Raw genomic sequence first — 27,907 nt, 5'->3', positions numbered from 1 at the left:
TCCGGAGCTCCAGCTCCACTGGCATGGCGGTTGGAGCCTTTACAGTGGAAACTGTGGTTTTAGGTCCAGTGCTTATATGAAGCATTAAATGAAAGCCATCAGACAAGCCTGGAAAACATGTTGAGTTGGCTTCTCCACGTCTTCCAACCCGACCACAGACGACTTTATTGTGTGAATAGATGAGGTCTTTGTGTAGAAGGCAGCTTATACAAGACACATTATGTAAAAAAAGAAACCAAAACATTTTATTATTGAAAAACAACACAGTAACAAACACATTTATAAAAATCACCAACAACACATTGTGACTTTCTTCCAAAGCTGTCTCCTGTGTCTGAGCATGAGTCAGGCTGCAGCTGAGAGCGGCAGCCATGTTGAACGGTCCGGTCCAGCAGGACTGGAATACAGCATGTAGAAAAATGACCTGCATCTGTTATTGAACACTGAATGAAAGCCTCCAGGTTCCTCCATGTTGAACAGGGCAGCTAATTAAAAATGGATCTGGATCCCAGAAGCTCACGTCTCGTTTTACTTCTGGACAACGAACCGGCTGATCGGTTACAGAACTTAGAATCTTTTAGGTTCAGGAGTTAAAAGACATGATGGATAACAATAAACCCCTTAGCTAGCAGCTAGCAGCTAGCTGAGCAGTAGTAGCTACACCACTGCAGCGTTAGCTTGTTGCTATTGAACGATAACAATAAAGCCTTTCAACTAACAGCTAGCTAAGTGGCATTAGCTACATGGCTGCAACATTAGCTTCCTGTGATTGAACAGTGTCAATAAAACTCCTTAGCTAGCAGCTAGCTGAGCGGTAGTAGCTACACCACTGCAGCATTAGCTTATTGCTATTGAACAGTAACAATAAAACCTGTTAGCTAGCAGCTAGCTAAAGCCTTTCCATCCTGTTAGCATGGTAGGAAGTGGAGGCCTGCCTGACCCCAGTCAGAGTTAAATCTGCTAATCTGTGTAGAAACGACACTCTGTCCATATAAAGTCTTATACAGAGATTTGTCCTGTGCAAAACGCAAGCGTAGAAGATTTTCCCCCAACTTCTGAGCGACACATTCAATGTGTAGCTGTTGTGCTTTAAGCATCAAACCCCATTTTACAGAAGCAGAGCTGCATGATGACTGGTTTAGAGAATAGCTGCATCAACATCATGCACCTGTAGATCAGTGAAGTTACCAGGAAGTATCCACATGTATCAGAAATGGCTTCAACAGGATGACCTTTGAACCTGTGACCTGACTGTTATAGTTAACTGGTCGTACTGGTGAGCCGCCAGTCGACTCGGTGAATGTTGTGATGGTATGTGCTGAGGCTCCGCCCACCCTGTGACCTCCTGCCTGTCGTTTCTCATGAAGAAATGAAACCAAAGACCTTTGGATAAATAACATCTCACAAGTGATGAAAATAGTAATCCAGGGAGCCAGCTTCCAAAGATTTAACACTAAATAAAATAGATCTATCATGACTTTGTTCCTGCTCTAATCGCTGTAGCGTTGGTGCTTGATAAATAGTAAAGAGAAGGCATGTCTGCTATAGTCGTACAAATGCTCTCTCCTTACAGTTCCCTGATGAGGAAGTCCGGTACATGTTTTTACAGCACTGGGCGCCCAGCTCCGGGTCCGGCTGGGTCAGCCCCCCCAGCTCAGGTCAACAAGTCCCTTCCTGCTGAGGATCCGAGTCCGTCTACCACTTCCCAGGGATCGGCGTTCCACATTCATACCAGGAGACGTAGTTGATGTGGGAATGTCCTCCTATCTGTCCAAAGTGGACGGGCTCCTGGCGCAGAGCTCTGAAGAAACCTGGAGCAGCAGGAGAACACGCGCAGTTACAAACAGAACCGAGCTCTAAAGTTCTGCCAATCGATTAGAGAATGGAAGCTGATCAATCACTAAGACAGAAAGTCGGTCACGACTCCCAGCACTCAGTAGGAACCAAAGGAAATTTACTCCAGTACAGAAACTAGTTCAGGGGACAACTGACTAGTTTTTGGGTGTTAACTTGTTACATGGTGACCCGTCTGGAACCTGATGGGTCCCAGCAGGTGAAACCTGACCGCTGCCTCCTTACCTCAAACCATTTCAAGACAGAACCAAACATTCTGCAGAACCTCTGATCTTCATCTCAGCCTAATCTACTCTGTTGGATCTGTGTGTGACGGTTTCCATGGTTACCGTTTCTGGAGGGGAGCTGGTCCGCTCTGAGCTGCCTGCCCGTCCGTCCGTCCAGAAAAGAATCCACAAACTGGCAGTGATCCTCTCCAAAGCCGCTCTGATCTCCAATGTGGTAGAATTTACCTTCAACATGAAAGGAGACGGTCAGAACCAGGAGGACGTCAGCAGGTCCGGTCCAACCCGCTCGCACGGCCACTCACCGTTCAGCGCGTCGCTCAGATAGATCTTGTACCTCAGCGAGTTGCACAGCTGGACGCCTACAAACTTGCGGTACCAGGTTCTCTTCACGTACTGCTTGCCGTGGCAGTCGGAGTACGAGTCGGTCTTGAACGGGAACTGAGTCCAGATGGCGTCTTTTCCTGCACAGAAAACGGGTCAGGCCTCCGTATCCAGCTGGGACGTTCAGACAGAACCGAGCCTGGATTACCTGAGACGTTCTCGCTCACACGCGGATCCGCTGCAGAAACAAAGACCCAGATTAACTCAGAACTACGTCTGTGAGGACTTGATCATCAGAGCCAAAGCCTCTACAGAACCAGCTCGGACCCTGGGGACCCGACACCGAGGGGTCATAAGTTCTACTGACTGATGAATGTGTCTCACCACCGGTTTATGACCCGTGATGACACATCTGAGCCGCAGTGAAGTGGGACCAATCAGAAAGTTCCTTCATGGCCCATTTGTCATTTGATGGATTGGATATCTGAGCGGCTCCAGTTGTTCAGATTAATCATGAATATAAACTGGAGGAAACAGCCTGGAGGCCGGAGCGGTTCTGGTTCTGACTCTGATGAGGAGGAGGATCCGTACCAGACTCCGTGTTGAAGGACACCGGCTCGCTCACAGGACCTTCTCCCAACTCGTTCTTCGGCTTCACCGTGAACTCGTAACTATGGCAACCAGAGAAACAATTCAGATCCGGTCAGAAATGTTTGAACGTTTTTACAGGACATAAATAAACCTCCAGTCGTCTTCTGGTTCCCAAACCCAAACGGACCCAAAGGCAGAACCGTCTGACAGTGAGACAAACGGTTGACTGAGCAGAACCTGAAGCTAAAAGAGATGATTATACAAAACACACGTTTTAAATGTTTCTGTTCTTCCATTTGGGTTTTTACTGATTCTAAAAACCAAAGGGTTTATAAAAAACACCAGCATTGAGTTCATGTTTTGGTGTCTGGAAAATGAGCCGTTTCAAAATCCTCTGGACTACTCCGTTACCTAGCAACCCAGCCTGATCTCCAGTGTTTGGTCAGCTGTACAATGGCTACTGGAAAAGACAAGAGCTTTGTTTCTGCATTTTTGTTGTGCAGGAGGCTCCACTTCTGCTTTTCTAAGACATATGGTTGAATAAGTGTTCATCTGTTTGCAGCCATTTTCACATGTGACTGTAAACGTTTAGCGGGAGGCGGGGCCAGCAGCAGCTCATTTGGATTTAAAGTGACAGAGTCCCTAAAACGACTCAAATTGATCAAACTAAAATCTCTAAGAATGAATTTTGTAAAAATGTAATGAACAGGTTTTGTATAGGCCGTCCACCTTAACTCCCATTCTCTCGGTGATTCAGCCGTCCTAACGGTGAACCCGGCCTCAGTCCTCAGAACCTTTTTCTCATCAGGATTCATGAAGCCTGGCCTGCAGCAGAGCTCAGACCGAGCGCGGCGCCGCGGCCTGTTTGCACAGCTGCAGACTGAAACCTTCACGGCTCCGCTGCAGATAAATCTCCCTCCATGAGGCGCTGGACCTCTGCAACCTGCTGGGGAATGAGGCTGGAGAGGCAGAGATGGAGTACCTGCTCTCAGGGTTCAGGTTCTCCACTGCAGTGTGGGTCTGGTTGGTGGTCAGGATGGAAACCCGTTCTCCATCAGGTCCCTTCGCAGTAGAGATCACCTCGTACTCTGCAGAGAGACGGTACAGCATCGATTCTTCAGCTGTGACGGTTCCTGACAGACTCTCTGCCCTCTGGGCGGATCGCTGCCGGCCTACCGGTGGTGTGGTTGTCTGGTTTCTCCCAGTCCAGGATGATGAAGGACGGACATCCCTCCACCGTCACCACAGTGAGGTTGGCGGGTGGGCTGGTCGGAGGAGACGTGACGTTCACCTCACCAGGTTCGTCTTCAGGGAAGTAGTTGAGGGAGGAGGTGATGGAGCAAGGCTCATCCGGCTTCTTCCCGGTTTGGTAAACCACATGAGGCGCTACGGGCGGGAACGGTTCAATTAACTCAACAGGAAGTAAAACGCTTGTTCTGTTAATCCCAGAAGTGCTGCTTGTTGCTGCTTGTTGCTGCTTGTTGCTGCTTGTTGCTGCATGTTGCTGCTTGTTGCTGCTTGTTGCTGCATGTTGCTGCTTGTTGCTGCTTACCCACGTAACGCTTCTTGCCCATTGCATCAACATCAGAGGTTGGCTGAGACTGGAAAAGGTCTGAATCCTCCCAACTCTCCTGCCGAGTCACTGAAAACAGAAATATGGTGACATGAGACGACAAACTATTCTGCTTCCTTCAACAGGTTATTAAAGGTTTATGGCCTACACAAAACCTGGTCATTACATTTTTGTATAATGAGATTCAAGTGTGATCAGTTCTGACCATCTTTAAACTCAAATAAACTGCTGGCCACGCCCCCCAACTCAACATTCACACTTTCACATAAAAATGGCTGCAAACAGATGAACAATTATGCAACCGTACAGGTTTGAAAAGCAGAAGTGGAGCCTTCTGCACAGCCAATCAGAATGCAGCAGGTGGTTTCTTGATGGAAAGTCAATAACAAAACTCTTTTCCAGCAGCCATTGTACAGCAGTAAAACCAGCTGACCAAACATGCCAGAACTCTGCCTGGGTTGCTAGGTAACAGCCAGGACTCCACCTGGGTTGCTAGGTAACAGCCAGGACTCCGCCTGGGTTGCTAGGTGACGGGTAATTCCTGACGTTTTTGAAATGGTTAATTTTCCAGACACCAACAATCATGAACTAATTGAGAAAAACTAGCTGGGTTCTTTGAAGCGCTTTAGAAGCAGTAGAAACAAAATGGAAGTTTAAAACGTGTAAAATGTGAATTTTGGATGTTTCTCCTTTAAGAAACAAAGCTGCATCCAGAACCCTCCAGCTTCCTGATCCCCTCCAAGCCTTCGCTGTGTCGCTGCGGTTCTGAAGACTCACCTGCGGTCGGGGCGGCCGTAGTCGTGGTTTGTCTTCGCTCCTGTTTGGTCGGTTTGGTCGTCACTGCTGGGACTTTATACTTTGGGATTTCTGGGTTTCCGCTCTTCTCAGGCCGGTTCACCTTGTCTGAAGAAAAGAATATTTTGAAGGTTTCTGTCTCTCAGCATGGCGGTAAAACCAGCAGCCATGAAGCTGGAGCTTTTACCGGTCTCTCCAGGTTTTCTCACATCATTCGGCCGGATGTTCAGAGTCGTCCGAAACGGAGATCCTGAAACAACAACAACAGCAAACAGGTTCTGTAACAGCTCAACCAGTTATGACTTTCTGAAAATACAAGAGACATGAAGCAGCTTTTTTCTATTTGATGGAAACCATTGGTCCAAAAGATTAAGATCATGTGTTTTGCATGTTTCTGAAGTGGTGCAGGAATGTTCTGTAAATGAGCTTCATGCCTGTGGGAACGTTCTTCAGAAAACAACGCTAAGCCTCAGCAGAGGCGGTGGGTCTGTTTCCCAGCCAGGTGTTTCTAACCTCCTGGGGAAACGAGTTGAACCAAAGCAGAGCTCTGCTCTGACTCCCAACACCAAATGACCCTGAAAACATGAAGCAGCCACAGGACTGGATGTTTCTGATGGAGGCGTCCAGAACCTGCAGCCAATTACACCCCCACCCCAAACCCAACCCCAACCCCCCTCTGTTAAAGGAGAAGCCAAAATTCCACAATCAGGGAATTGAGTCGCTTCCAGAGCGAAATGGCATGAATGCAAAACCAGCAACATGAAAGACGGCGGAGACCCGCAACATTTTAACTCGTAACGTGAAACAATACAGAGGCATTCCTTCCAATCAGGCCGTGTAAATATGAAGCTGCTGCAGCACCAATATTTGCTGTTTGCTTAAATTGTTTTGGTTTCTAAGAACTGCAGAGCTTTCCAGCTAAACTCTGTTATTCTTGGACAGAAACTCCTTCTGCCTGTTAAAGCTGGAACCAATAAATGCTCAGAGGTTTAAACTGGACGGTCCTGATGGAAACTGTTCTGTAATTCCAGTGTGTTTTCCATTGTTTCACACAAACCAGCCTGATATATAAATTGTTGTTTCCACATTTCTGTGGAAAGTGATCGATGCTCGCCATGCATCACATCAGCAGCAACATGTCCGCCGCCCAGCGTGCAGGAAGCATCAAAACATCACCAGCAGGCTGAGAGCAGGAACCAGGTCACCACAGGTCAGATGCAGCAGTTTGAATGTCTGTGGTGAGGAAAAGTGCAAAGCCCTGCAGAGTGAAGTTCTTGAAAATAAGCTAACTATCAGGGATGATCACACTTTCCAAGAAAAAAGTACTTTCCACAAGATGTGCCAAAGTCTTTGGCCGGAGCGTTGAAGCTGGCGGCGCGTCCCTTTTGCCTCTTGATCCCAAACAGCCCCAAACCATGCGGCGTTGGCGCAGCACAGCGCTGGCGCAGCGCAGCGTTGGCGCAGCGCAGCGGAGCGGCTGAAGCACGCAGTAGCGTTACGGCGCAGACAGGCAGGGGTCATGCTGTTACCAACCATAAAGCCGGTCGTCAACGACGACACCAGACCGACCGAACCCAGCAGGAACATCAGACTTCTTGTCCTCCGTCAGCGAGTTGTTGACTGCAGCAGGAGAGGCAGGGCAAGTGAAACATGGCTCTGATTGGACGGTTATTCTGTCACCGCTCTGTTTACATCTGTGTGCTTTCAACAAGCCCCAGATCAATGGTTTTTATGCAAACAGAAAAGAGTTAAACCGACACCAAGCTGTCTCTGGATCCCTCAGCACATCCAACACAGTGAACTGATGGAACCTTTCAAATAATCAAGCAGCAGCTTCATCTTGATTATTTGAAACATGGATGAAGACCAGCAGAAGCTTGACTGGAAGCTGAAAACATGAGACAACAAACATGGATGGACAGATCAATGATGGAAGGATGATGGATGACAGGATGAGGAGATGGACACAAACATATTAATGGATGTGGACGAAAACGGCAACATGAGCCGCAGTGGAGATGGAGATGCTGCAAAGCGAGTGAAGGGTTAATGATGACACGCAGAAGACGAACAAGGACTCTTTACCCAGTCGAGCTCTGGGCCATAAGGCCAGTTTGGGCTGGGAAATGCCCCGGTGCGGCTGTCCGTTTGCTGTTGGGAGAGAGCCGAGTGTTAGGAGAGGAAAGAACCAGCAGCCGTCAGAAGAACAACCAACCAAAGTCTGTAGAGGAACTCAAACTGTTCCTCCTGCTGCAGGCGGCAGACTGGATCTGAAAGCAAAGCAGAACTTTGGACCGGATCTGTGGGATTCTAGCAGCAGCTACCAAGCAGCAGAGTTTAGATGAGAACCTGAACCTTAGACCTCAGGATTTCACTCCGCCTGCTGCTCTGGTTTGAGTTTCACCTCAGCGGTTTGGAAAAGATGTTGCTGCAGCGCAGAATCGCTGGGTTTGAAGATTAGAGCGATAAGACTCTTTAAAAACACTCAGACATCTGCTTCATGTGAGCCGGGATGAAACCTGGAGCTGATAATGGATCCTCAGGATCATCCGGTCCAGATGAGCCTGGTTCATGTCTGGTACCAGAACAACACTTTGCTCTGTTGTTGCTGTGGCGACGGGAGGCTGCAGCACAAACTATTTTACAAATGTCAGCCAACTTGTCACCTGAAGCTGAAGCGGGTCGACCTGGCCTCTGTTGGACCTAGAAGACTAGTTTGGTTGTTCACCTGAGAGGTTCAGCAGCCAATCACAGATCACCAGGAAGTAAAAGATTCTTAGACAGGAAGTGTTTCAGAAATCCCTACAGTAACTGGATCAGAGCCGATGCTGCAGAATGTTGGTGGTTCAAAATGTTATGGAAAAACTGAAAGGTGCCAGAAAAAATCTAAAAAATGTGATTGATATTAATAGTATTGATCGGTTGCAACAACGTCACTTAATCACTGGAGGCGCCATGACGGGCGGTGGAGGAGAGGGACGGGGAATAAATTGTTTCTAAAGTTGTTTTTTACAGTTTATTCATGGATTCTTCTTGTTCAAGTTCAGCTAATTTATCCTGGATTATAGATTTACAGAAGATGAATATAGTCAGTTTAGAAACCGATCAATATTTCCTCCATACTGACGTGTTGATCAAATCAAATTCACACCACATGATTTATGTCACTGTTTCCCTTTTCAATGGAGCAAAAACAGACCAGATGCTAACCAGTTTCACTATACATGCTAGGCTACATGCTAGGCTACATGCTAGGCTACATGTGGCGTTGTCTCCATGGTTACATTAACTCAATATTTGTTGCATCTTAAATCATATTCATAAAGAATATCTAGCATAAAGTGTTTGCTGTAAATCCATGGTTACACCGATGGTTTAATGATCACCGTAACTTTGATCATTAAAAGTTATCAAATAAAACGACATGTTTGGTTTGTATCCATGTCTGTGTGACGGCGCAGAACCTTCTGACCTTCCTGAAATGATCAGGCTAACAGCAGTTTGACGTCAGAGATGACTGGAGGCTGTTTCTGTCTGTCTGTCTGTCTGTCTGTGCAGTCAGAACGAAAAGTGAGAATAAAGGTTCAGTGGAAGATTACCCCCAAGGATCAAAGAGGTCGGGGACGAGTTACTGGATCTAGAGGAAGAGTGGCGCTGTGTGAGGCGGTAAGAGAAGGGGTCAAGATGGCTCCTCAAGATCAGTGGGTTAGCGTCTGGGCTGGAGGAAATCGCTGGCCTCCCGTTTCTGCTGCTGCCTTGACCTAAAAGATGAAGAACAGTTGCAGTGTCGGGGTTACAGTTTGATGAGCTCCTGCGATGGAAAACAGAGAGCTAGCAACAGCCCTGAGCTACGGCGTTAGTGATGGACCAACAGCTGGAGCTTAACTCGGCTAACAGAAGGATGAAGGATGGGGTGATGATGATGATGATGATGATGGGTCTTTTAGCTACAACAATCTTGGCTCCAGTCAGTGAAGCTGCTGCTGTGACAAACAGCCATGACTGAGAGATTGTGAGCTACATGCAGACGCTGGATGGGATGGAGGTGAAGGAGAAGACCTGAGGAAAAAACAATCCGCCAGAAGCCTGACAGGAAGAGCAGACAGACAGACGGACAGACGGACAGACGGACGGAGCGAGGCCGGCTCTGAGCGGACAGGAAGTGAGGTTACCCCAGGTGCCGAGCTTGGCCCGCTCATTGGCCAGGGCGAGTCGGAGCAGCGAGGAGCCGTCCTGAGGTCTCACTGCAGCTGTGAGGATAGAAAAGGTTGAACACAACAAACATGTTTCACTGGAGGAGACGCGTCCCGTCCTGTCAAAGTAAAACCACAGTAACCAGAGGTCATTCTGGGAAAAGGAAGGACGGAGTCAGAGTTGAACCAGGAGGATGTTAACAGACGAAAGGTGAAGGTGGAAATTACCCTCAGGATTAGGAAGCTTGTCAGGAGCCCTGCTGGGCCCCCTGGTGGTCTGCAGCTCACCGCCTCTGGAGGGGAAGTTAGAGACAGTGATGTTGGCAGGAGGGGTGGAGGTAGGCAGCAGTTTGGGGAGGGCAGCAGTCCGCCGCTCCGCAGGACGGCTTCGGTTGGCTATGAGACTGTTTCCTTTTTCTGGGACAGAGAGGAGAGAGGCTGTGATCCTCCATCCCAACAGAAACTCATCTTTAACTCAAAGTTTCTCTCTGAGCACTGAGACCCTAACCCTTCAAACCAAAACTTCCTCCATTATTGATTGGGATTAATTAATATTAATCGTTTTAATTAATATTAATCTGAAGAATCGTTCGATTCTTTTGGCCGATTGGGTCAAAGTGAAGTTGAGATGTTTTGGTCTCAGTAATCAGAAAGTTTAAAAGAACCTGGACTGAACTGAGCAGAACGACTCGTGTCGTCTTTCTGCAGAGAGAAAGACCAACAACGTCTGCGTCTGAACGGACTGAAGGCATGCAGTCTGGTGGGAAACGAAGAGACGCAGAGGAAGAGGAAGAGGAAGAGGAAGAGAAATGTGGAGCTTTACTCATCAAACGATGTTTTTAAGGAGCTGAAAACAAACCCAGTGATCAGGTGGTTTCTGTTGCACAGAGAACAGACACTGACCCTGAGGAACTCCTGAGAAAAGGTACCAAACACTGAAGCCGGTCCATCATCCGGTCCGGTTCATACCTGAGAGCCGTCAGGTCTTCAGAAAAACTCTGACTTTAAAAACTCACTAAACTCTGCAGATATGCAGATGATTATCAGGTGATTGTTTTTCTATTGATTCTTATATGAACAGATTTTCTGTTTTCAGTGAAAAGTGGCAGAAAAAGCAGAAGGTGAAGATGAAGGGTCAGTGAAAGGTCAAAGGTCAAAGGTAGCCGGTGGCAGATGGATCGTGGTCACATGATCGTTGATGATGGCAGCGTGGGCGGGGCCAAGTCCACTTACTCTTATCCAGTGACATCACACCAAGACCTTCTGACTGGGCCGAGCATGCAGCCAATCAGGACAGGCCCCGCCCCTTTCAGGCGCTGAAGCTGCATGAATGGATGAAGCTGACGGTTAAAGAAGGAAAAGCATCTCCATGGTTACCAGGTGAGCCGTGAGCGGGTTTGGGCCGGGCGGAGCCGGGCACAGGGGCCGTTTCCTGCCGGCTCTCTGGGGACTCTGTGGGAAACAGGAAGCTGTCTTTATGGACGAAGAGGAGAGGAAAAGAACCGGACGCCTCCAGAGAACCCACTGCAGCTCAGGTCCGACTGATGATGCTGGTAGTTCACAGAGATTTTATAGATTGGATCATTTTGGGATCAGTGGACCGTCACTGCAGCGCTTCCCTGGACCAGAAGAGAGTCTGATGCCCCGAAAGAAAAGAAACGGTGAAAGAGGAGATAATCACCAAAGATGGAGCGAGACGACCCGGGGTTAACGGGGCTAACGGGGTTAACGAGGTTAACGGGGCTAACGGGGTTAACGGGGTTAACAGAGCTAACGGGGTTAACGGGGCTAACGGGGCTAATGGGGTTAACGGGGTTAACAGAGCTAACGGGGTTAACGGGGCTAACGGGGCTAACGGGGCTAACGGGGTTTACGGGACTAACGGGTTTAACGGGGCTAACGGGGCTAACAGAGCTAACGGGGTTAACAGGGCTAACGGGGTTAACGGGGTTAATGGGGTTAACGGGGTTAACGGGGTTAACGGGGCTAATGGGGCTAACGGGGTTTACGGGACTAACGGGTTTAACGGGGCTAACGGGGCTAACAGAGCTAACGGGGTTAACAGGGCTAACGGGGTTAACGGGGCTAACGGGGCTAACGGGGCTAACGGGGCTAACGGCCGGCACCCGAAGACTGGAACTGTTGTGAAGAAGTGTGAAGAAGTCACCAGTCTTTACTGCTCTTCAGTTGTAAAGCAACGTTATGATCACAGTTTGTCTCATTTATTGGTTAGAGCTGCAGAGCTGGTTGTGATTGAACTTTACCTGGCGGAGGGAACGGGTGCTGAGGTTTCTGCAACACAAACCAAAGAACAAATGTTCAACTACTTCATCTCTCTACACTGAAAGCTCTGGGTCATCTCTGGGACTAATAATTCTGCATTTATCTGCTAATCCAGTGAGATCCAGCAGCCATTACGTACCATCGGATTTGCCAGAGGTTTCCGCGGCTTGTACGGTTTCTGACTGTTTTTATCTGCAGTTTAAGAAACAACAATTTATCAGAGAACATGGCAGGATTTAAGTAGGAGAAGTTTCTCCTGATGGGTGGAAGAGGTTCTGCTTACTGGCCGTGTTGGTGCTGTGGATGACCGGTTTGCTCCAGAGGCTGCTGCGGTCGTCCTTGTTGGAGCGAACCCCGAACTCGTACTGCGTGTCGGGCTTCAGGTGGTCGATGACGGTGTCACTGGCAGGACAGGTCTGGTAGATCCACTTCCTGTTCCTCTCCCTGTAGCGGATGGTGTAGAACCTGGAGCAGGACGGAGGACACACACATCGTCACATGTCGGGTTCAGAGCTTAGATTGTTCCGACTCAATGAACACGAGTCGATGCTTCACAGAGGCTGAAGTGATGCTGTATGATTTCTGTCACCTGAGAGAAGAATCCAAACAAGGGAAGTTATTTGGTTTAAATGCTGCTAGTATGAACCAATGAATCCAGACTGTAGAAGAAATTCAAATTATGGAAAAGATGACGCACTACAAGAAGACCAACCCAAGGAAAAATGGTAAAAACATAAAAGCTATGCAGAGCAGCGAGAAAGAATCCAGGACAATATTGGATTGTTTTGCTTGGATTTCTGCTGACATTAGTTTCATGTGAATGATTGATGTATTTTTAACAGTTTGTTCTGGTTATAAAGATGCTTCCAACGTCACCAGACCTTCTAGAACAATATCCGTCTGGAACTTAATCTCCTTCCAGTTGCAGAGGTTCCTAAAAGCAACATTTTGGTTCTTCTGGGTCGCAGGATTAGACTCTAACGTCTCTGGAGTTGAACCGGCGTTCAGAAACAATCTGCGTCACCAGAAGGATCCTGAAGCTGCCGGAGCGTCTACAAGCAACCCGACGCTGCGGCTGGAAGTCTGGATCTCGTCAGAGTTTCACTGACTGCCGTCCTGAAGGTGTCGGGTTAACAAGACGTTAATAACCCAGAGGCTGGAAGCCGTGCGGTTTCTCCTGGGCGTCTGCAGCCGTCATGACCTCAGCCTGGAAACCAGCATGTTGTTCATCCTGGCCGGCGTGCATCTCCACTTTCTCCTGGGTTTTCAGAGCGAGGCAGTAGCCAAGCTGAAGGAGCTGACGTTAGTTTTAATAAGAGCAGCAGAGGACTGCAGGGTCAAGATTTCCAGAGGTTCCTCCAACTCGTTTGACAGGGAAGGAAAAACGTGAGCTGCAGGCGGCGGGAGACGATCACTCAGCACAGACTGACCATTCAAACACAACAGATGCATCATCCTGACCGGACAGACATGAGACTCTGTCCCACTGTGGACACGGAGACGTCCAGTCAGGATTGTTAGGACTCCTCACCCGTCCTCCAGACACTCGCTCATGACGTTCTTCTCATACGGCGTCTTCAGGTGGTTCCCCCAGGACAGCAGCACCGCCGTGGGGCTGATGGAGCCGATCACCAGGTGGAGCGGCTTCTCCAGGTTCACCTTGCCTAGACAGAGAGGACTGTGAGACTGCAGGCGGCTCTGAGGACCGGACCGGACCGGACCAGAACCCTACCTGTGCAGTGCTTCTTCATGTCGTTGACTGGGATTGGCTGGACGGCCACCAGGTACTTTGGTTCAGCATCTGAAACAAAATGGTGGCTGAGCTCAGCGTTTGGTGACAGATGATCTCAGACATGGAAACACAGAAACATTTCATTTCAGCAGCGACCGTCAGCAGAAACGTTCCTTTGGGCCAAATTACACAAAACTCTCAGATTTCTGCTGCTCTGAGTCCAGAAACCTGATCTGATGCAGAAAGCTGGAACACCATGAAGACTCTAACAAGTAACCGATCCTGAAGATGAGTTAGTTCAGACAGTTTTACATCTGGAGTTTTTCCAGCCTGTTGGAAACATGAACAGGTCCAGTGGGACCGGCTGGACTCTGTTACAGAGCGCCGTGACAGTCATGATGTCATGGCGGCGTGACGCTAAGCAGACGCACACATGGCAGCGATTAGAGATGAAGAGAAATTTCTCTGCAGATTCTTCCAGAATAAAATCTTTACTTTCTGCCTGAAACACGTTCAGGTGAAACCTGGAAGGAAATGAAGGAAAACTTTCTGCCCTGAGGGAAGTTTCCCGTCTTCCTTTATGATAACCAGCATAGCATTCAGCGGAAGATCATGCTAAACCGTTATGCTAGCATGGTGTATAGTGGAAGCTAACGATAAATCACTAAATACCACTAAACACATGGCATTGAGTGAAAGATAATGCTAAAGAGATATGTTAGCATGGCTTTACTAGAAGCTAGCACTAAATTCTATACCAACATGGTACTTAGCAGAAATGCTAACTCACTATGCTAGCATGGTACTGTAATGTAGCGCTAAAATGTTACCAACATGGTGTTCATCCGAAGGTAATGCTAAAGCGCTACATGCTAAAGTGTCCCACCACTACATAAAGGGATGACATTACATCACTTCCTGTAGCTTGGATCTCACTTCCTAAAGGAATCAGCACTTCCTCTGAGGTCTGGTCCGGTTTATCGGTTCTGCCGGTTCCCATGCAGCATCAGTCGGGTTCCTCACCTCAGAACCCGACTGGAGGTTCTGGTCTACGAAGCGTCTCAGAAATTATGACACAAAGTTTACGATAAGTTTATCACATTAAAATCTTCCTGGAGAGACAGAAACATTGATCAGAACTGAAACATTGATCAGAACTGAACCAAATGATCAATACGTCAAACTTTACGGTCCGGTTGGAAACGTTCTCAGCTGCTTTAAGGGCAGGAATGGTCCTCCATACGTCTGCTTTGGTTTCAAACATGAAGCTGTAATAACAGCAGCTGACCTCAGAGGAAACACCAGCACTGGGTCTGATGTGGCAGGAAACCCAGAAACCACCAGCAGCGGCGGATTTACAGTCAACATGCGGCGCTGCTGAGCCGCTGGGAGGCTGGGAGGAGGCCACAGCGCCACCCACAGGCTAAACGCTCCAGAAATATGAATTTATGCACAAAACCCAAACGTTTGACTCCATAATGGAGTCAAACGGAGGCGACAGTTAGCATCACGCTAACAAACATGGCAGCGGCAGCATCATGTGACACATGACTAAACGTTTGGACGTTCCTCGTTTAGATCTGAGAATGATGACGGATTATTAGAACCAATTCAGAGAGAATAAAAGTCAGAAAACTCGACAATTTTGAGATTAATGTCTGAAACTTTCCAGAAAAACAAACAAGGACATTTTCTGAGCTGGAAACGTTGAACATTTGCAACAGAAAACTTGGAAATTTTAAGATTAATCTCTGAATTTTTCTAGAAATTTCTTCTGTTCTGTTCAGAAAATTAAAATTTGTTTCTTCAAAATTATATTTTTTTTCTTGAAATTTTAAACTTTTGAAACTCAAACTTTCTTTCTTGAAAAACTCAGAGATTAATCCCAAAGTTTCTGAGTTTTTTCTTGTAAATTTTTGACTTTTGGAGAACAGAAATTTCCATGTTTTTGGCAAAAAAAAAATTTTTTTCTATCTACAACACTATCATATAGATATGGCCTAGTTAAAGTCCTACATTTGGCTGTGTACCATGGGCAGCACTAAACAGAGATGGTGTCCAAACTGACTGAATATAAATGCAGGTTTTTGGTTGTGAATATGAGCAGAACATCCCAGGTTTATTCTCTGGACCCGACCCGACCCAGAACCCGACCCGACCCAGAACCCGAACCGACCCAGAACCCGACCCAGAACCCGAACCGACCCGGTTCTTACCCAGCTCCGTCTCGTACAGCTGCCCGTTCTCCGGCAGCTGGATGAACTGCTTGGAGAAGACGCTCCTGCCGTATCCCAGGATGTATCCCTCCAGCTTCACGTCCGGACCGGGCCGGACGAACTTCATGACGATGGTGTCGCCGGTGGCGTTGATCCGGACCTTCATGTTCTGACGGCGAACTGAGGGGAACCAGACAGGAGGCGTGAGCAGAACCGACCCGGAAACCAACATCCAGGCTGAACTGTGATCGAGTTTGTAGCAAGTTTTTCAAAAAGTTACAATTTCTGATCCAAAAGTTAAAATTGTTTCACAAAACCTTCATTTTTTCAGGATAAAGTTCACTGAAAAAAACTAAAAGTTTGGCCCTAAAATCAGAATCAGGACTTTTTGTTTCTGAATTCTGAGGTTTTTCTCAAAATGTCTTTTTTTTTCCATAATTCTGAAATTAAAATCAAAAATCTGAGAAATAAAAAATTCTGGTGAAAAGTCCATCTAACTTTATCTGCATACGTTTTGCTGACTGGTCATTAAAGAAGGGGAAACATTTTTTCCTTCCTCTCAACTTTCCATACTAGTAACAGCACAGACTCTGGTGGTAAATTAACTTTGTTGTTCTCTGTAGTTTGATCCAGAACCGACCGGAACAGAACCGGGTCAGATTATCTTTAGTTTTTCCAGCCGTCGGTTCTGGTTCTGGTTCTGTCTGAACTCAGATGTTTGCTTCTGTGTCTCTGGATGTGGAGCCGTTAGAAATCGACCGCAGGAACATCTGGAGCTGCAGATGTTGATGTTCCTGTTTATGGAGCAGCAGCAGAAACTAAAAGCTTCGCAGGATTTTATTGTCCTGGAGGCAGAAAACAACCAAACTGCAGCGTTTAGAATCAATTCACCATAAAACCCATTAAAATCTTCCATCTGCTGAAAGTCAACTAAAGCTGCAGGGTTTCTACATAGAAATAAATTACTATTCAGAGTCATTATGCTGCTCAGAGCGCCCCCTGCAGGTCAGAAAAACGACAAACACTCAGCTGGAAAAGGAGCAAATCCTGCAAAAATGAGAAGATTTTTACTGAAGGGTTGAAATCGACTGAAGAAAACATGAAGAGAATATTTAAAAATAATAAAAACTGTCAGCTAATCTGGTTAAAATCTGAACATATTTTCTGGAGCGACAAGCAGAAATTCCCAGAATCCCATTAAACCTCCAGCAGGATGTTTCTGGTCCTCATGGTTCCCAGTTGATGCACAAATTATTTATTTACAGTGAAATTTGTACCAACAGCAGAACTTTGGTAGAAACATAATCAGTAAAAGTTAGAAAAGTGATTAAATTATAAATTAAAAACCTGAAAAGGTTTCAGTGGAACCGTCACAGAAAGCAACTAATCTGGATTATGTGAAAATATTTTAACTTTGGAGTTTCTGTCTTTTGATTTCAAAGTAAAGTTTTGCTTAATTCTTGATTTTCAATGTTTCAATGGAGCAAAAAAGCAACAAATAGTTTAATAGTTTTAAGAGTTTAAATAGTATTAATACCACAAAGTATGCAGAAATAGATGCCATAGAGTTTAGATACAGTGACGGCAGAAACACGTTACTTAGTTGTGCAACTGGTAATATTAATAATAATTATAGTTATTAATATTAAGATAAGTGTCACAAATCTGTGCAGCCATCTGAGTTGTGGAGCCGCAGGAGGAGCTCTGACCTCTGACCTCTGACCTCTGACACACAACCTGGAGGCTGAGGGTTAAAATCCTTACAGTTTTCCAGACAATAGTGGAAAACAAAAAACTGCACAAATTACTAAAGTTTCTTTTTTTACTGTAAAATTAAAAATCTCCCCTTCAGTTCAACAACATAACAGAGACACATTGTTATTATAAAATAACTTACAATTAAATATTGTTAAAGATCAACGTCATTTTCACAGCCTTGTTGTTAGCAGCTGCTGAAAGTAACTAAAAAGTTACTTTTAATGTAACTTAGTTACAGTAATCTGAGTTACTTTTTCAAGGAGTAATCAGTAATCTGATTAAAGTTACTATTTCAAAGTAACTTTTGCATCACTGGTTAGATATAATAAAACTGAATAATAAAAGACAAATGTAACAATTTGTTCAGCTTTAAATAAAAACAACTCTTCTGAACAGCCTGCAGCGCCTCCTACAGGTCAACTATTAAAAAGTTGGTTTTCAGAACGTAGTTTTCCAGAGCGCCCCCTGCAGGCCCGGTCATGCAGCGCTGCTTAGCAACAACAAAAGGTCCAAACAGTAAAACATGGAGTTGGTTCTGAACGGACCATTTAAAGAATAAAAACCACAGCAGGTCAGAGCGCCACCTGCTGGCCACAATCAAACCAACATATTTCAAATCTTCCCCTCCAGTCTGGACCCGGGTTCTGCAGAACCGAACCGCTGGGTCCAACCAGAAGCCAGAACATGGTCTGCATGGAGACAAACCAAACCCAGCGGGTCAGGCTGCTAACCGGGCCCCAGCAGAACCCTGGACCAACACCTGCCTGAGAACCAGAACCAGAACCAGAACCAGAACCTGCTGACTCGGCTGATTCCATTCAAAGCCTGCAGGAGAATCCTGCTGCTGTTTTGTTCTGTAAATCTGGATCAGAACCCGTCAGCTTTGATTCTGTTCTTTTCTTCACTTTCACCAGTTTGTTTCCCTGACCTTTGACCTCAGATTGGATCTGTTTTCTGTCTGTTCTGGTTCTTCCTCTGTGGTTCTGACCCGTTCAGGTCAGATGTCTGGACTTGCCTCGGATCCTCTGGGCCGGGCTGCCGCCCAGCAGAACCGTCCCTCCGATCAGCAGCAGCAGCAGGACTCTGAGCAGGAGAGCCACCATGACCTCTGACCTCTTGCAGGTGATGATGAGGAGGGTGAGGAAGGAGCGACCTGGAGCTGGACAACTTCACTAAGCGTCTCAGAGAGCAGCCGTCTTAGGACTTGTTCAGCTGAGGGACGTCCTCGCAGTGGGACGCTGCGTCCAGCGGCTCCATCTATAGGCTGGGGAAAGGGGGCGGAGCCTCCGCTCGCTCGCTCGCTCGCCCTCCCTCCTCCCTCCCTCTCTCTCTCTCTCTTTCTCCTCCCACAGAACCGAGCCGTTCTGGTTCCACCAGCTGCTGCAGACCTGGTGTTCAGAACCAGTCCTGGTCTTCATCCTCCTCCTCTTCCTCATCTGTTTGAATCCTTCATTAAATCTTTCACGTATAATTTTAACAGTTTATGTTTGGGATATTTATGAAGACGTTTCTAATCCATCAGTAAATCATTTATTCATCTGTTTGCATTAAATCCTCTCCTGGTTTTTAATCTGATGTTTGTTTTTAATCCTGTTTTACATTTTAATCTTTATTTCGTCTCATTGCGTCTCTAATCGAATGTTTTCTATATTTATGTTTCTTCATTTTGTCCTGATTATATTTTATGATTTAATTTGATCTGTTTGTGTTTCTCTGCTCGTTTTCCTTCTTTTTAATCTGTTTATTTTTCATATTTCTTCCTGGTTTTGAACATTTTTTTTAATGTTTTTGTGATTTATATCTGGTTTTGACTTTATGGCTGTTCTGCGTATTTATGATCATGTTTTCATGTATCAGTAAATCATTTACACATATTTCTGTTTGAAACTTTCCTGTTTTCTATTCTGCAGGTTTTTACACATTTTATGAGTTTTTATCTTTTGAGTCTTTATGAATTTACTTTCTATATTTTCATTTGTATGAATCTGTTTCTGGTTTTGTAACTTTACTGCTGGTTTGTGTTGGAAAGTTTTGGATCCTTTAAAACTTTTTCTGATTTTTAATCTTTATTTAAATGTTTTCAGATTGTTTCGTCTTTTGTTTCCTCGTCCAGCAGTGAATCTTTTATCTATATTTGTTTTTGCACTGAATCATTTTTCATATTTTGAAGTTTATTTTTCATGTTTCTTTGACAGTTTTACACATTTGATGTTTAAAGTTTTGTCTTGTTTGATGTTTTATGGTTTTAGTTGCTCTGTCACTGATGGCGTCACTTTCTGCAGGTTTTGGATCTTAAACTTTTCTTCTGCTTGTTTTCCTTCTTTTGAATCTTAATTTAAATGTTTTGCATCATTTTTTTTCTTTTCCAGCCGTTGTGTTTTTTCCATCTATGTTTCTGTTTCCTCCTGTGGTTTTTGCAGATTTCTTTGCCAGTTTTATACATTTTTGGGGTTTTATAAACTTTCTCTCCAGTTTTTTTGTAAATTTTTAGCATCAATTATTAATCTACGGTTGTTTTCCTCCGTTTTGCATTTTTGTGTTTTGTTTATCTAATAAGATGCATTTATGAATATTTTTGTTTGCATTCAGTCTCACATGTTTCCTTTTTGTTTTGCAAGTTGTTGTTGTTTTTTACAGTTTATGAACTTTTACCGTCCCTTTATGAATATTCATATTTCATTAATCAGTGAATATTTTCCATCTATTTTTAGATTATTTTTCTTCTTTCTCGGCTTGTTTTCCATCTTTTCATCATTTTCTCCTGTTTCCTCATCTGAACTCAGTGGCTTCACCATAAAAATATCTTTTCCATCATAAACTCTGGTTATGAGCCGCGGCCCCCGGGTCCTTGGACCCCTGACCCCTGACCTCTGACCCCGCAGCCTTCAGGGTCACTGATTAACTCCCACATGGAGGAAGAGTGAAGGAGTTCAGCGCTGTGAACACAGCAGTATTTACTGAATTAAGCGTCTCATTATGACCACATGTTGCAGCTGAATCACTGAGGTTGGAGGTTTGGCGGCAGCAGCTGGATGTTCCCGGGCCGAACCGAGAGGTTTGGACCGGCTGGAATGAGAGGAATGAGATCGCCTCGGATCAGGGTGTTAATGATTTCACACAAAAAGGCCACAAATGAAAGCAGAGCATGCTGGGAACATCACAACACGTGCCGCCTGGGAACAGCCTGGAATGCTGCCGTGTTTCCTCCAGGCTGGAGAAACCACGATGATGAGGAGGAGGAGGAAGAGCAGTCAGCACTTGGCTCAGGGTTCTGGGTTTGTGGACGCAACACGTGCCGTCACATGCGACAGGAAGGAGGCGAGGCGGAGTGGAGCAGCGAAATGCCAAACAGCAGCTGAAGCAGAACCAGGATTCATGTTTGAACAGCAGAAACGTTTGGAAACGATGACGGACGAGACGAACGGAGGAAAAACCAGGACAAATACCGACGGGAAAAAAGCCCAAATGAACCAGAACCGTCCAAATCCTGTCAGACTGCAACAGCCCTGAGAAACGGATCAGGTTTAGCCCTGGTAGAGCGCCACCTGTGGCCAGGAGCAGTACTGCACCATACAAATGATTATTTTGTGTTTTATGTTTCATTAACTAATCTCACTGAGTCAGATAGAAACATTGTTTTATTGTAGATTTTTTTATCTTAAATATAATGTTTAGAGAAACATCGAAAAAAAAAAAACTCCCTGGTTCTGGTTTTAGTTGAATAAATCCTGACAGTCAGGATTCTGATGTGGATTCAGAACCTGCATGAAGAACAAGTCATATATTTCCAGAAACCCAACTAGGGGTGTACTTTCTTTTCACAGTCACTATAAATCACGGCGTGTTTGATGGGAAAGTCCCTGAAGCCGGATCCGATTGGGGGCTCGTCCGGGATGTTTGACCCCAATTATTCATTTAATATCTGATCATTTCTACATTAAAACCCTGAAATTCACACAGTTTTTCCAATATTATTAACTTTACTCAGATTTGTCTTACTTTATTTTATGGTTTTACGTTTTCAAATATTATATTTATCTCTATTGTGATTTAAGTGAACCTGCTAGATAAATGTTTATTCCTGAACAGATGATCAGTCTGATGATTAAGGTTCTTGTTTTTCTAGCTGGAGCAGAAACAGCTGCAGACGGCCCAACATGCTGCGCTGCCTCTCGTCTCCAGGTCCACATTAATAAATGTGTTGTTTGCCTGGAAGCGCCTCAAACGCTGACATCACCAGGCAGGAGGCTCCGACTGATTAAACTCTGTTTCTCTGCACAAACACACAGCCTGAACCGAGTGGATCCAGGTAACGATGCTAACGATGCTGCCAGTGAGCCGATGTTCTCCTGCAACCAATTACCAGCAAAACAAAACATTTCATTAAGAGGAGTAATCAGAACCAGCATTATTGCTGCTAATCACTGCTGTATACCTTAATGTTGTCCCTCAGGTCCAGCAGGATTTAACCGGAACCCCAACATGATGTGTTTTCATCCAGAACCAGAACAAATCATCATCACAGTTAGATCCATGTAAACACTGAGGTTTAATCAGAACCAGTTTCTCTGCTGCTCTGTTTCATGATGTTGAGGTTTTGGAGAAAACCTTCAGATTCAGGCTTTTACTGTGGAGGATTTTGTGTTTTATTTTGAAAACTCTCAGGGTTTGAACATGAGTGAATGTGTTTGAAAATAATTTTAATGTTTTCTGTTATAGTTTTAGCATAAAGAAGTGGACTGAGGTCTTTTATTTTGAAGGAGGAAAACTTAAAACTTAGTTAATTTCCTTAAAAACTGTTTTGGTCCGAGAGCTCTGTGTGTTAGTTTTATTCTGACAGGTTCACACTTTTATTTTGAAGGCCATAAAGATCTCAGAGACTTTTATTGTGAAGGGTTGTCCATTCTGTCAGTGATATTTCCAGCTACAGATGTGAAAGTTTAGGTTTGAGACTTTTTCTATTTTCCATCAGAGCTAACATCCTGTGTGATGCCAACGGTTTCTGTTTCTGACCAATCAGCTGCCGGTCCAAACCTGGACCCAGACTCCAGAACCGGGCTCAGGCTGAAGAAGCCAGCGGTTCTTACATAAGCCTGTTCCTTCCAGAGGAGAGCAGAACAACGCTGCCTTTGTGTGAAAACGGCTTCAACAGGCTGCGGTTCTCCGGAGCTGCTCGCTCTGTCCGGTACCGGTCTGTCTGGTACCGGTCCGTTAAAGCAACCAGAACCCAGAGCAATCACTGATAGAATGGCTCCAGCATGTTCTGGTAACCTAGCAACTCCACTGGAGTTCCCCCCCGTCACCTAGCAACTCCACTGGAGCTCCCCCCGTCACCTAGCAACTCCACTGGAGTTCCCCCCCGTCACCTAGCAACTCCACTGGAGCTCCCCCCGTCACCTAGCAACTCCACTGGAGCTCCCCCCGTTACCTAGCAACTCCACTGGAGTTTCCCCCGTTACCTAGCAACCCCACTGGAGCTCCCCCTGTTACCTAGCAACCCCACTGGCGTTCCCCCCCGTTACCTAGCAACTCCACTGGAGTTCCCCCCGTTACCTAGCAACTCCACTGGAGCTCCCCCCGTTACCTAGCAACTCCACTGGAGTTCCCCCCGTTACCTAGCAACCCCACTGGAGCTCCCCCTGTTACCTAGCAACCCCACTGGCGTTCCCCCCCGTTACCTAGCAACTCCACTGGAGCTCCCCTCGTTACCTAGCAACTCCACTGGAGTTCCCCCCCGTCACCTAGCAACTCCACTGGAGCTCCCCCCGTCACCTAGCAACTCCACTGGAGCTCCCCCCGTTACCTAGCAACTCCACTGGAGTTCCCCCCGTTACCTAGCAACCCCACTGGAGCTCCCCCTGTTACCTAGCAACCCCACTGGCGTTCCCCCCCGTTACCTAGCAACTCCACTGGAGTTCCCCCCGTTACCTAGCAACTCCACTGGAGCTCCCCCCGTTACCTAGCAACTCCACTGGAGTTCCCCCCGTTACCTAGCAACCCCACTGGAGCTCCCCCTGTTACCTAGCAACCCCACTGGCGTTCCCCCCCGTTACCTAGCAACTCCACTGGAGCTCCCCCCGTTACCTAGCAACTCCACTGGAGCTCCCCCCGTTACCTAGCAACTCCACTGGAGCTCCCCCCGTTACCTAGCAACTCCACTGGCGTTCCCCCCCGTTACCTAGCAACTCCACTGGAGCTCCCCCCGTTACCTAGCAACTCCACTGGAGTTCCCCCCGTTACCTAGCAACCCCACTGGAGCTCCCCCTGTTACCTAGCAACCCCACTGGCGTTCCCCCCCGTTACCTAGCAACTCCACTGGAGCTCCCCCCGTTACCTAGCAACTCCACTGGAGCTCCCCCCGTTACCTAGCAACTCCACTGGAGCTCCCCCCGTTACCTAGCAACTCCACTGGCGTTCCCCCCCGTTACCTAGCAACTCCACTGGAGCTCCCCCCGTTACCTAGCAACTCCACTGGAGCTCCCCCCGTTACCTAGCAACTCCACTGGAGCTCCCCCCGTTACCTAGCAACTCCACTGGAGCTCCCCCCGTTACCTAGCAACCCCACTGGAGCTCCCCTGATTTCAGTTGAGGAAAAAAGTCGGAAGTCTTTTTCTTGGTCGAGTTCACTTCACCTGAAGGTTTTGGACTTGGAGTCCAGTTTATCCTGAATCGACCCAGTTGACCTGGAGGAGAAACCCAAACAGGAACAGAATAAAACCGGAGAGGCAAAACATTATGACCACCTGAGTTCTGGTCTCTCTTTGTGTCCATGAAAGGATCCAAACAGCTGATCTGTTGGATCAGGTGGAGTTTATTGATGAGTTTTTCCTGTTCCAGTCAGTCCTGGTGGAACCACTGGGTTTGGACTCGGCCCACCAGAACCCACCAGAATGAGCTGAAACATGAAGACCTGAACAGACTAAATCAGCTCCTGGACTGAGACAACTAAAGCAGAGAAGGATGAGGACAGTGAACGCTCCACCGCTGGTCCAGACCTCTGACCTCTGACCTCCGGCCTGCTGCAGTGAAACCACGTTAGAGTCGCTTCTGCTGGTTTCTCCTCTAGATGGATGGAGGAGCCAAAACTCACAGCAGGAAGGGTCTCTGGCTCTGCAGAACGCTGCCGGGGCTGAGAAAGTGTTAGCAGATGTCGCCAGTGGAGGCCAACACCACCATGCCGGCCCCACTGGCCCCCACCCGCCCCCACCAGCCCCCACAGGCCCCCACCGGCCCCGGCTTGGAGAGCCCAGCAGAGAAGTGGACAGCTTGTTTTCCACCAGGCTTACATGAGGAGGAGCTGAGAGGAAAAATGCAACACAGGTTCCATCAGGAGAATCAGAACGAGCTGCTAACAACCGACATAAATCAGAGGAGCTGCAGGATCCCAGCAAATCCCCCAGAAAACCAGAGTCTTCAGGCTGAGGCCGGGTTCTGACCCGCTGGTGGGTCAGAGCAATAAAACTGAGCTGGAATAAAGAGCCGGGCTCAGGAACGAGTCCAAGTTACAGAGAGACCAGCAGGGGGCGCAGTGAGATCAGGCAGTAACTGGAGCAACACGAAGAAAGTTAGCATGAAGTCCAGAGGGGACGAGATCCTGGAGAACCAGAGAGTCGGACCGACGCCACATCTGGACCCATCGAGGGGTCAGCAGTTTGCCACGGCAACAGACTGTCTTCATTTATGAAACTATTATCTGTCAATATAAATTAATAAAATAAACATTTTAGCCACAGCTTTGGAACAACTTAACCAATTAGGACCAGTTTATAACCAGTTTTCCACCAGTTCTGACCAGTTTATAACCAGTTTATAACCAGTTTTAACCAGTTATGACCAGTTATGACCAGTTTTCCACCAGTTCTGACCCTGGACCTGCAGCAGAACCAGCCTGACCATCAGCCCTCCTGTTCATGGCGGCCATGATGCTTCTGGACGTCCAGAGTTTGGTCTTTCTGGATGTTTCTCCTGAAGCTGCTGATCCTTCGCTCCTGATGATGTCACGCTCTGAGGCTGTGAAACCCGATGAAGTTCTGTTCAGACATCACCTGTTGGAGCAACGTGGCGTCAAACTGACACTTCACCCTCTGTCCTGCTCCTTCCAGCGCGAGCGGCACCATCTGCCTCCCATTAGAGGAAACTGATTCCTCGAAGCAGCAGAAGGGGAACCGTTTGAAGGTGGAGGCGTTATGTAACCGAGGCTAACAGAGTCTGACAGGACAGCTGGAGGCAACAATCAGGGCTGTGTTTCCCATTAAACTCCACAAATCCAGACCTTTTCCACACAGAAACACCTGACTGAGCCGGAGTTCAGGTTGGCCTTCATCCTCCTCCTCCTCTTCCTGCAGGATGCTAACACAGAGCGCGGCTAGCTGCTGAAACGTCTGTCTGCTCCTTTAAGGCCGTCAGGGTCAGAGGTCAGGCGGGCGTCCAGGTCAACCCATTTAAACCCACCGGTCACAATAATGACCAAGAAATTGATTCACTTTCAAAAAGCTTTCTGATTAAATCTTCAGTTAATGTTCAGCAAATATTGAAAGTTTAGAGTGTTTAGATAATACTGATGCAGAATCACATGTTTACAGTAAATTATACATGAATCATGATCAGGTCCAGGAAGTGGTGGTGGTCCAGCTCAAAGCGCCTGTAAATAAAATGAAGGTTGGAGTTTAATCGTGTGACTGGTTGCCTGCTGGAAGCCCCACTCTGTCCGTCAGTCGTGATGAAGAGGACAATCCGCCATGCGGGTCAGAGGACCTGGTGGTGCCAGGGTAAGACTGCCTCACTTCTGTTCAACTGTGCCAGGGAAGCTGTAGCTACAATACAGTAGCCTACTGCTATCAGTGTGTGAATGTGTGTGTGAATGGGAGAATGACCAAATGAAAAGAACTTTCAGGTCATTTGGACTTGATACAGAACTATACAGTACAGGCCATTTACCTTCTAGATATTATTTTTAAAATGTGTCGTAGGACGGATGACCGATTTCTCATGGGTTTATTATCTTATGCAAAGCCTTGGCATAAGGTCAGTAGGTCAGAATAGATCTCAAATGGACTCTTCTCTTCAAGATGTGACCAAGACACTTACTGGTCAGTCAAAGTAAGACTCGTTTCCAGAGATGCTGCTTTTCCACCAACATGTCTGGGAGAAACTCAAGGCTTTACTGAACACTGAGTGTTTCAACAAAGATCATGGAAAGTAAAGAGGGGATGAAATCACCAAAACTGAAGAATATCAAAGTCACCAAATGGTGAGAAGGAGCCAAACAACTGAGCTCTGATTCCAGGCCTTAAGGTCCGATATCCTGGACCTTTCAGGTCCAACAACCTGAATCACATGGATCACCTCCTCAGTATGCAGTCCAGTTCTACAGTCATATATTTTTCATGTATTTTTCCACAACTTGTTAAATTATTTCCTCTTGATTAGTTAAAAAGATTATAAATGACATCAGATTTTAATATTTTCATGTCTGGGTTAAGAGCTGCAGCGCTCCGACGACAGGAAAGGAGTTCTGATTCCTGATCCTCCCCAGGAATCAGAACCTGCATCCAGACAGAACCAGCGACCCGGTCAGCACCAGCTCACGTCCGGGTGGCTTCATGACCAGAACTCATGTGACCCCAGCTTGACCTCCCTGCAGCAGCGCCGCCGCTGACGCTGCACATTTTACAAATCTCAAAATACAAAATTAATTTGAGTATTTCTGTTAGTTTGCAACTCCTGTAACGTTAAAGGCAACAGCTGTGATAACACCAGTATGATGAGCTAATGTTCACATAGACTAGAAATAAAGAAGAACCTGGTGCTGACATGTTGGTGTCAGGGGCCCCAACGACAACCTGCCCAGGGCCCCAGAAAGGCTTCGGCCGGCCCTGGATCCATGACGATGATCTTCCTCTGATTTTCAGACTTTTCTTTCTGAAACAAACGTTGCTGAAAACATTTAGGAGTTTAGTTTCTGTTTAATGACAAGATGCCACGCCCCTAACCGACGCAATGCATCATGGGTTGATAAAAAATGATGACAGGAGAAAAAACTGAACGAATGAACTGAGTTTGATGAAATGATGAAGAGTCTGGTTAGAAATAAAGGAGGAAGATGAAGGCCTGCATCGCGTTTCTTCCTGATTCACTAAAACCACTGATTAATCCCGGCTGGTTCTGATCAAGCAGTAATAACAGAACCAGATCGGATCCTGGACCGGATCCCGGACCCGTTCAGTCTCAGGGTCACCAAGGTCTCACGTGCAACAATGTCAACATATTCTGCTTTTATTTTGTCTGCTTGCGCCGCTCTGTCTCCTCTGTTTCCAAAATAAAAGCCTCTAGAGGTGGAAACCAAAGCTGGGGGAACGAGGGGA

General features: G+C 46.6%; 1 protein-coding gene across 9 annotated transcripts; it reads right to left on the bottom strand.

Moving 5' to 3' along the window:
• Positions 1 to 225: 225 nt before the first annotated feature.
• LOC102219937 (target of Nesh-SH3) lies at positions 226 to 18,778 on the bottom strand. 9 transcript variants are annotated; one of them, XM_023329727.1, is made up of 23 exons: positions 18,559 to 18,778; positions 15,786 to 15,965; positions 13,570 to 13,638; positions 13,369 to 13,501; positions 12,121 to 12,302; positions 11,977 to 12,029; positions 11,819 to 11,846; positions 10,932 to 11,006; positions 9,783 to 9,971; positions 9,534 to 9,611; positions 8,961 to 9,122; positions 7,447 to 7,512; positions 6,895 to 6,981; positions 5,549 to 5,611; positions 5,344 to 5,469; positions 4,546 to 4,635; positions 4,170 to 4,379; positions 3,976 to 4,081; positions 2,994 to 3,073; positions 2,611 to 2,640; positions 2,384 to 2,542; positions 2,184 to 2,306; positions 226 to 1,811 (listed from the first exon to the last, which is right to left on the bottom strand). In XM_023329727.1, exons 1-23 carry the CDS (start codon positions 18,644 to 18,646, stop codon positions 1,696 to 1,698), a joined length of 2,493 nt encoding a protein of 830 aa, XP_023185495.1. In that variant the 5' UTR covers positions 18,647 to 18,778; the 3' UTR covers positions 226 to 1,695. The 9 variants fall into 9 exon arrangements, with proteins under 9 accessions (XP_023185495.1, XP_023185498.1, XP_023185497.1 ...); XM_023329730.1 differs by lacking the exon at positions 6,895 to 6,981; XM_023329729.1 differs by lacking the exon at positions 9,534 to 9,611.
• Positions 18,779 to 27,907: the final 9,129 nt, after the last annotated feature.

The sequence above is a fragment of the Xiphophorus maculatus genome, chromosome 24 (genome assembly GCF_002775205.1).
Source record: "Xiphophorus maculatus strain JP 163 A chromosome 24, X_maculatus-5.0-male, whole genome shotgun sequence".
NCBI lineage: Eukaryota > Metazoa > Chordata > Actinopteri > Cyprinodontiformes > Poeciliidae > Xiphophorus > Xiphophorus maculatus.
The sequence above is the reverse complement of the archived record's forward strand: the minus strand, read 5'-3'. Positions and strand labels throughout refer to the sequence as shown.

Coding starts and splice junctions, on each gene's coding strand:
- LOC102219937 (XM_023329727.1), bottom strand. CDS start 18,646: ATGGTGGCTCTCCTGCTCAGAGTCCTGCTGCTGCTGCTGATCGGAGGG. Junction 9,612..9,782: donor CAAGCTTCCTAATCCTGAGG/GTAATTTCCACC, acceptor CTATCCTCACAG/CTGCAGTGAGACCTCAGGAC. Junction 1,812..2,183: donor CCAGCTCCCCTCCAGAAACG/GTAACCATGGAA, acceptor CTGCTGCTCCAG/GTTTCTTCAGAGCTCTGCGC.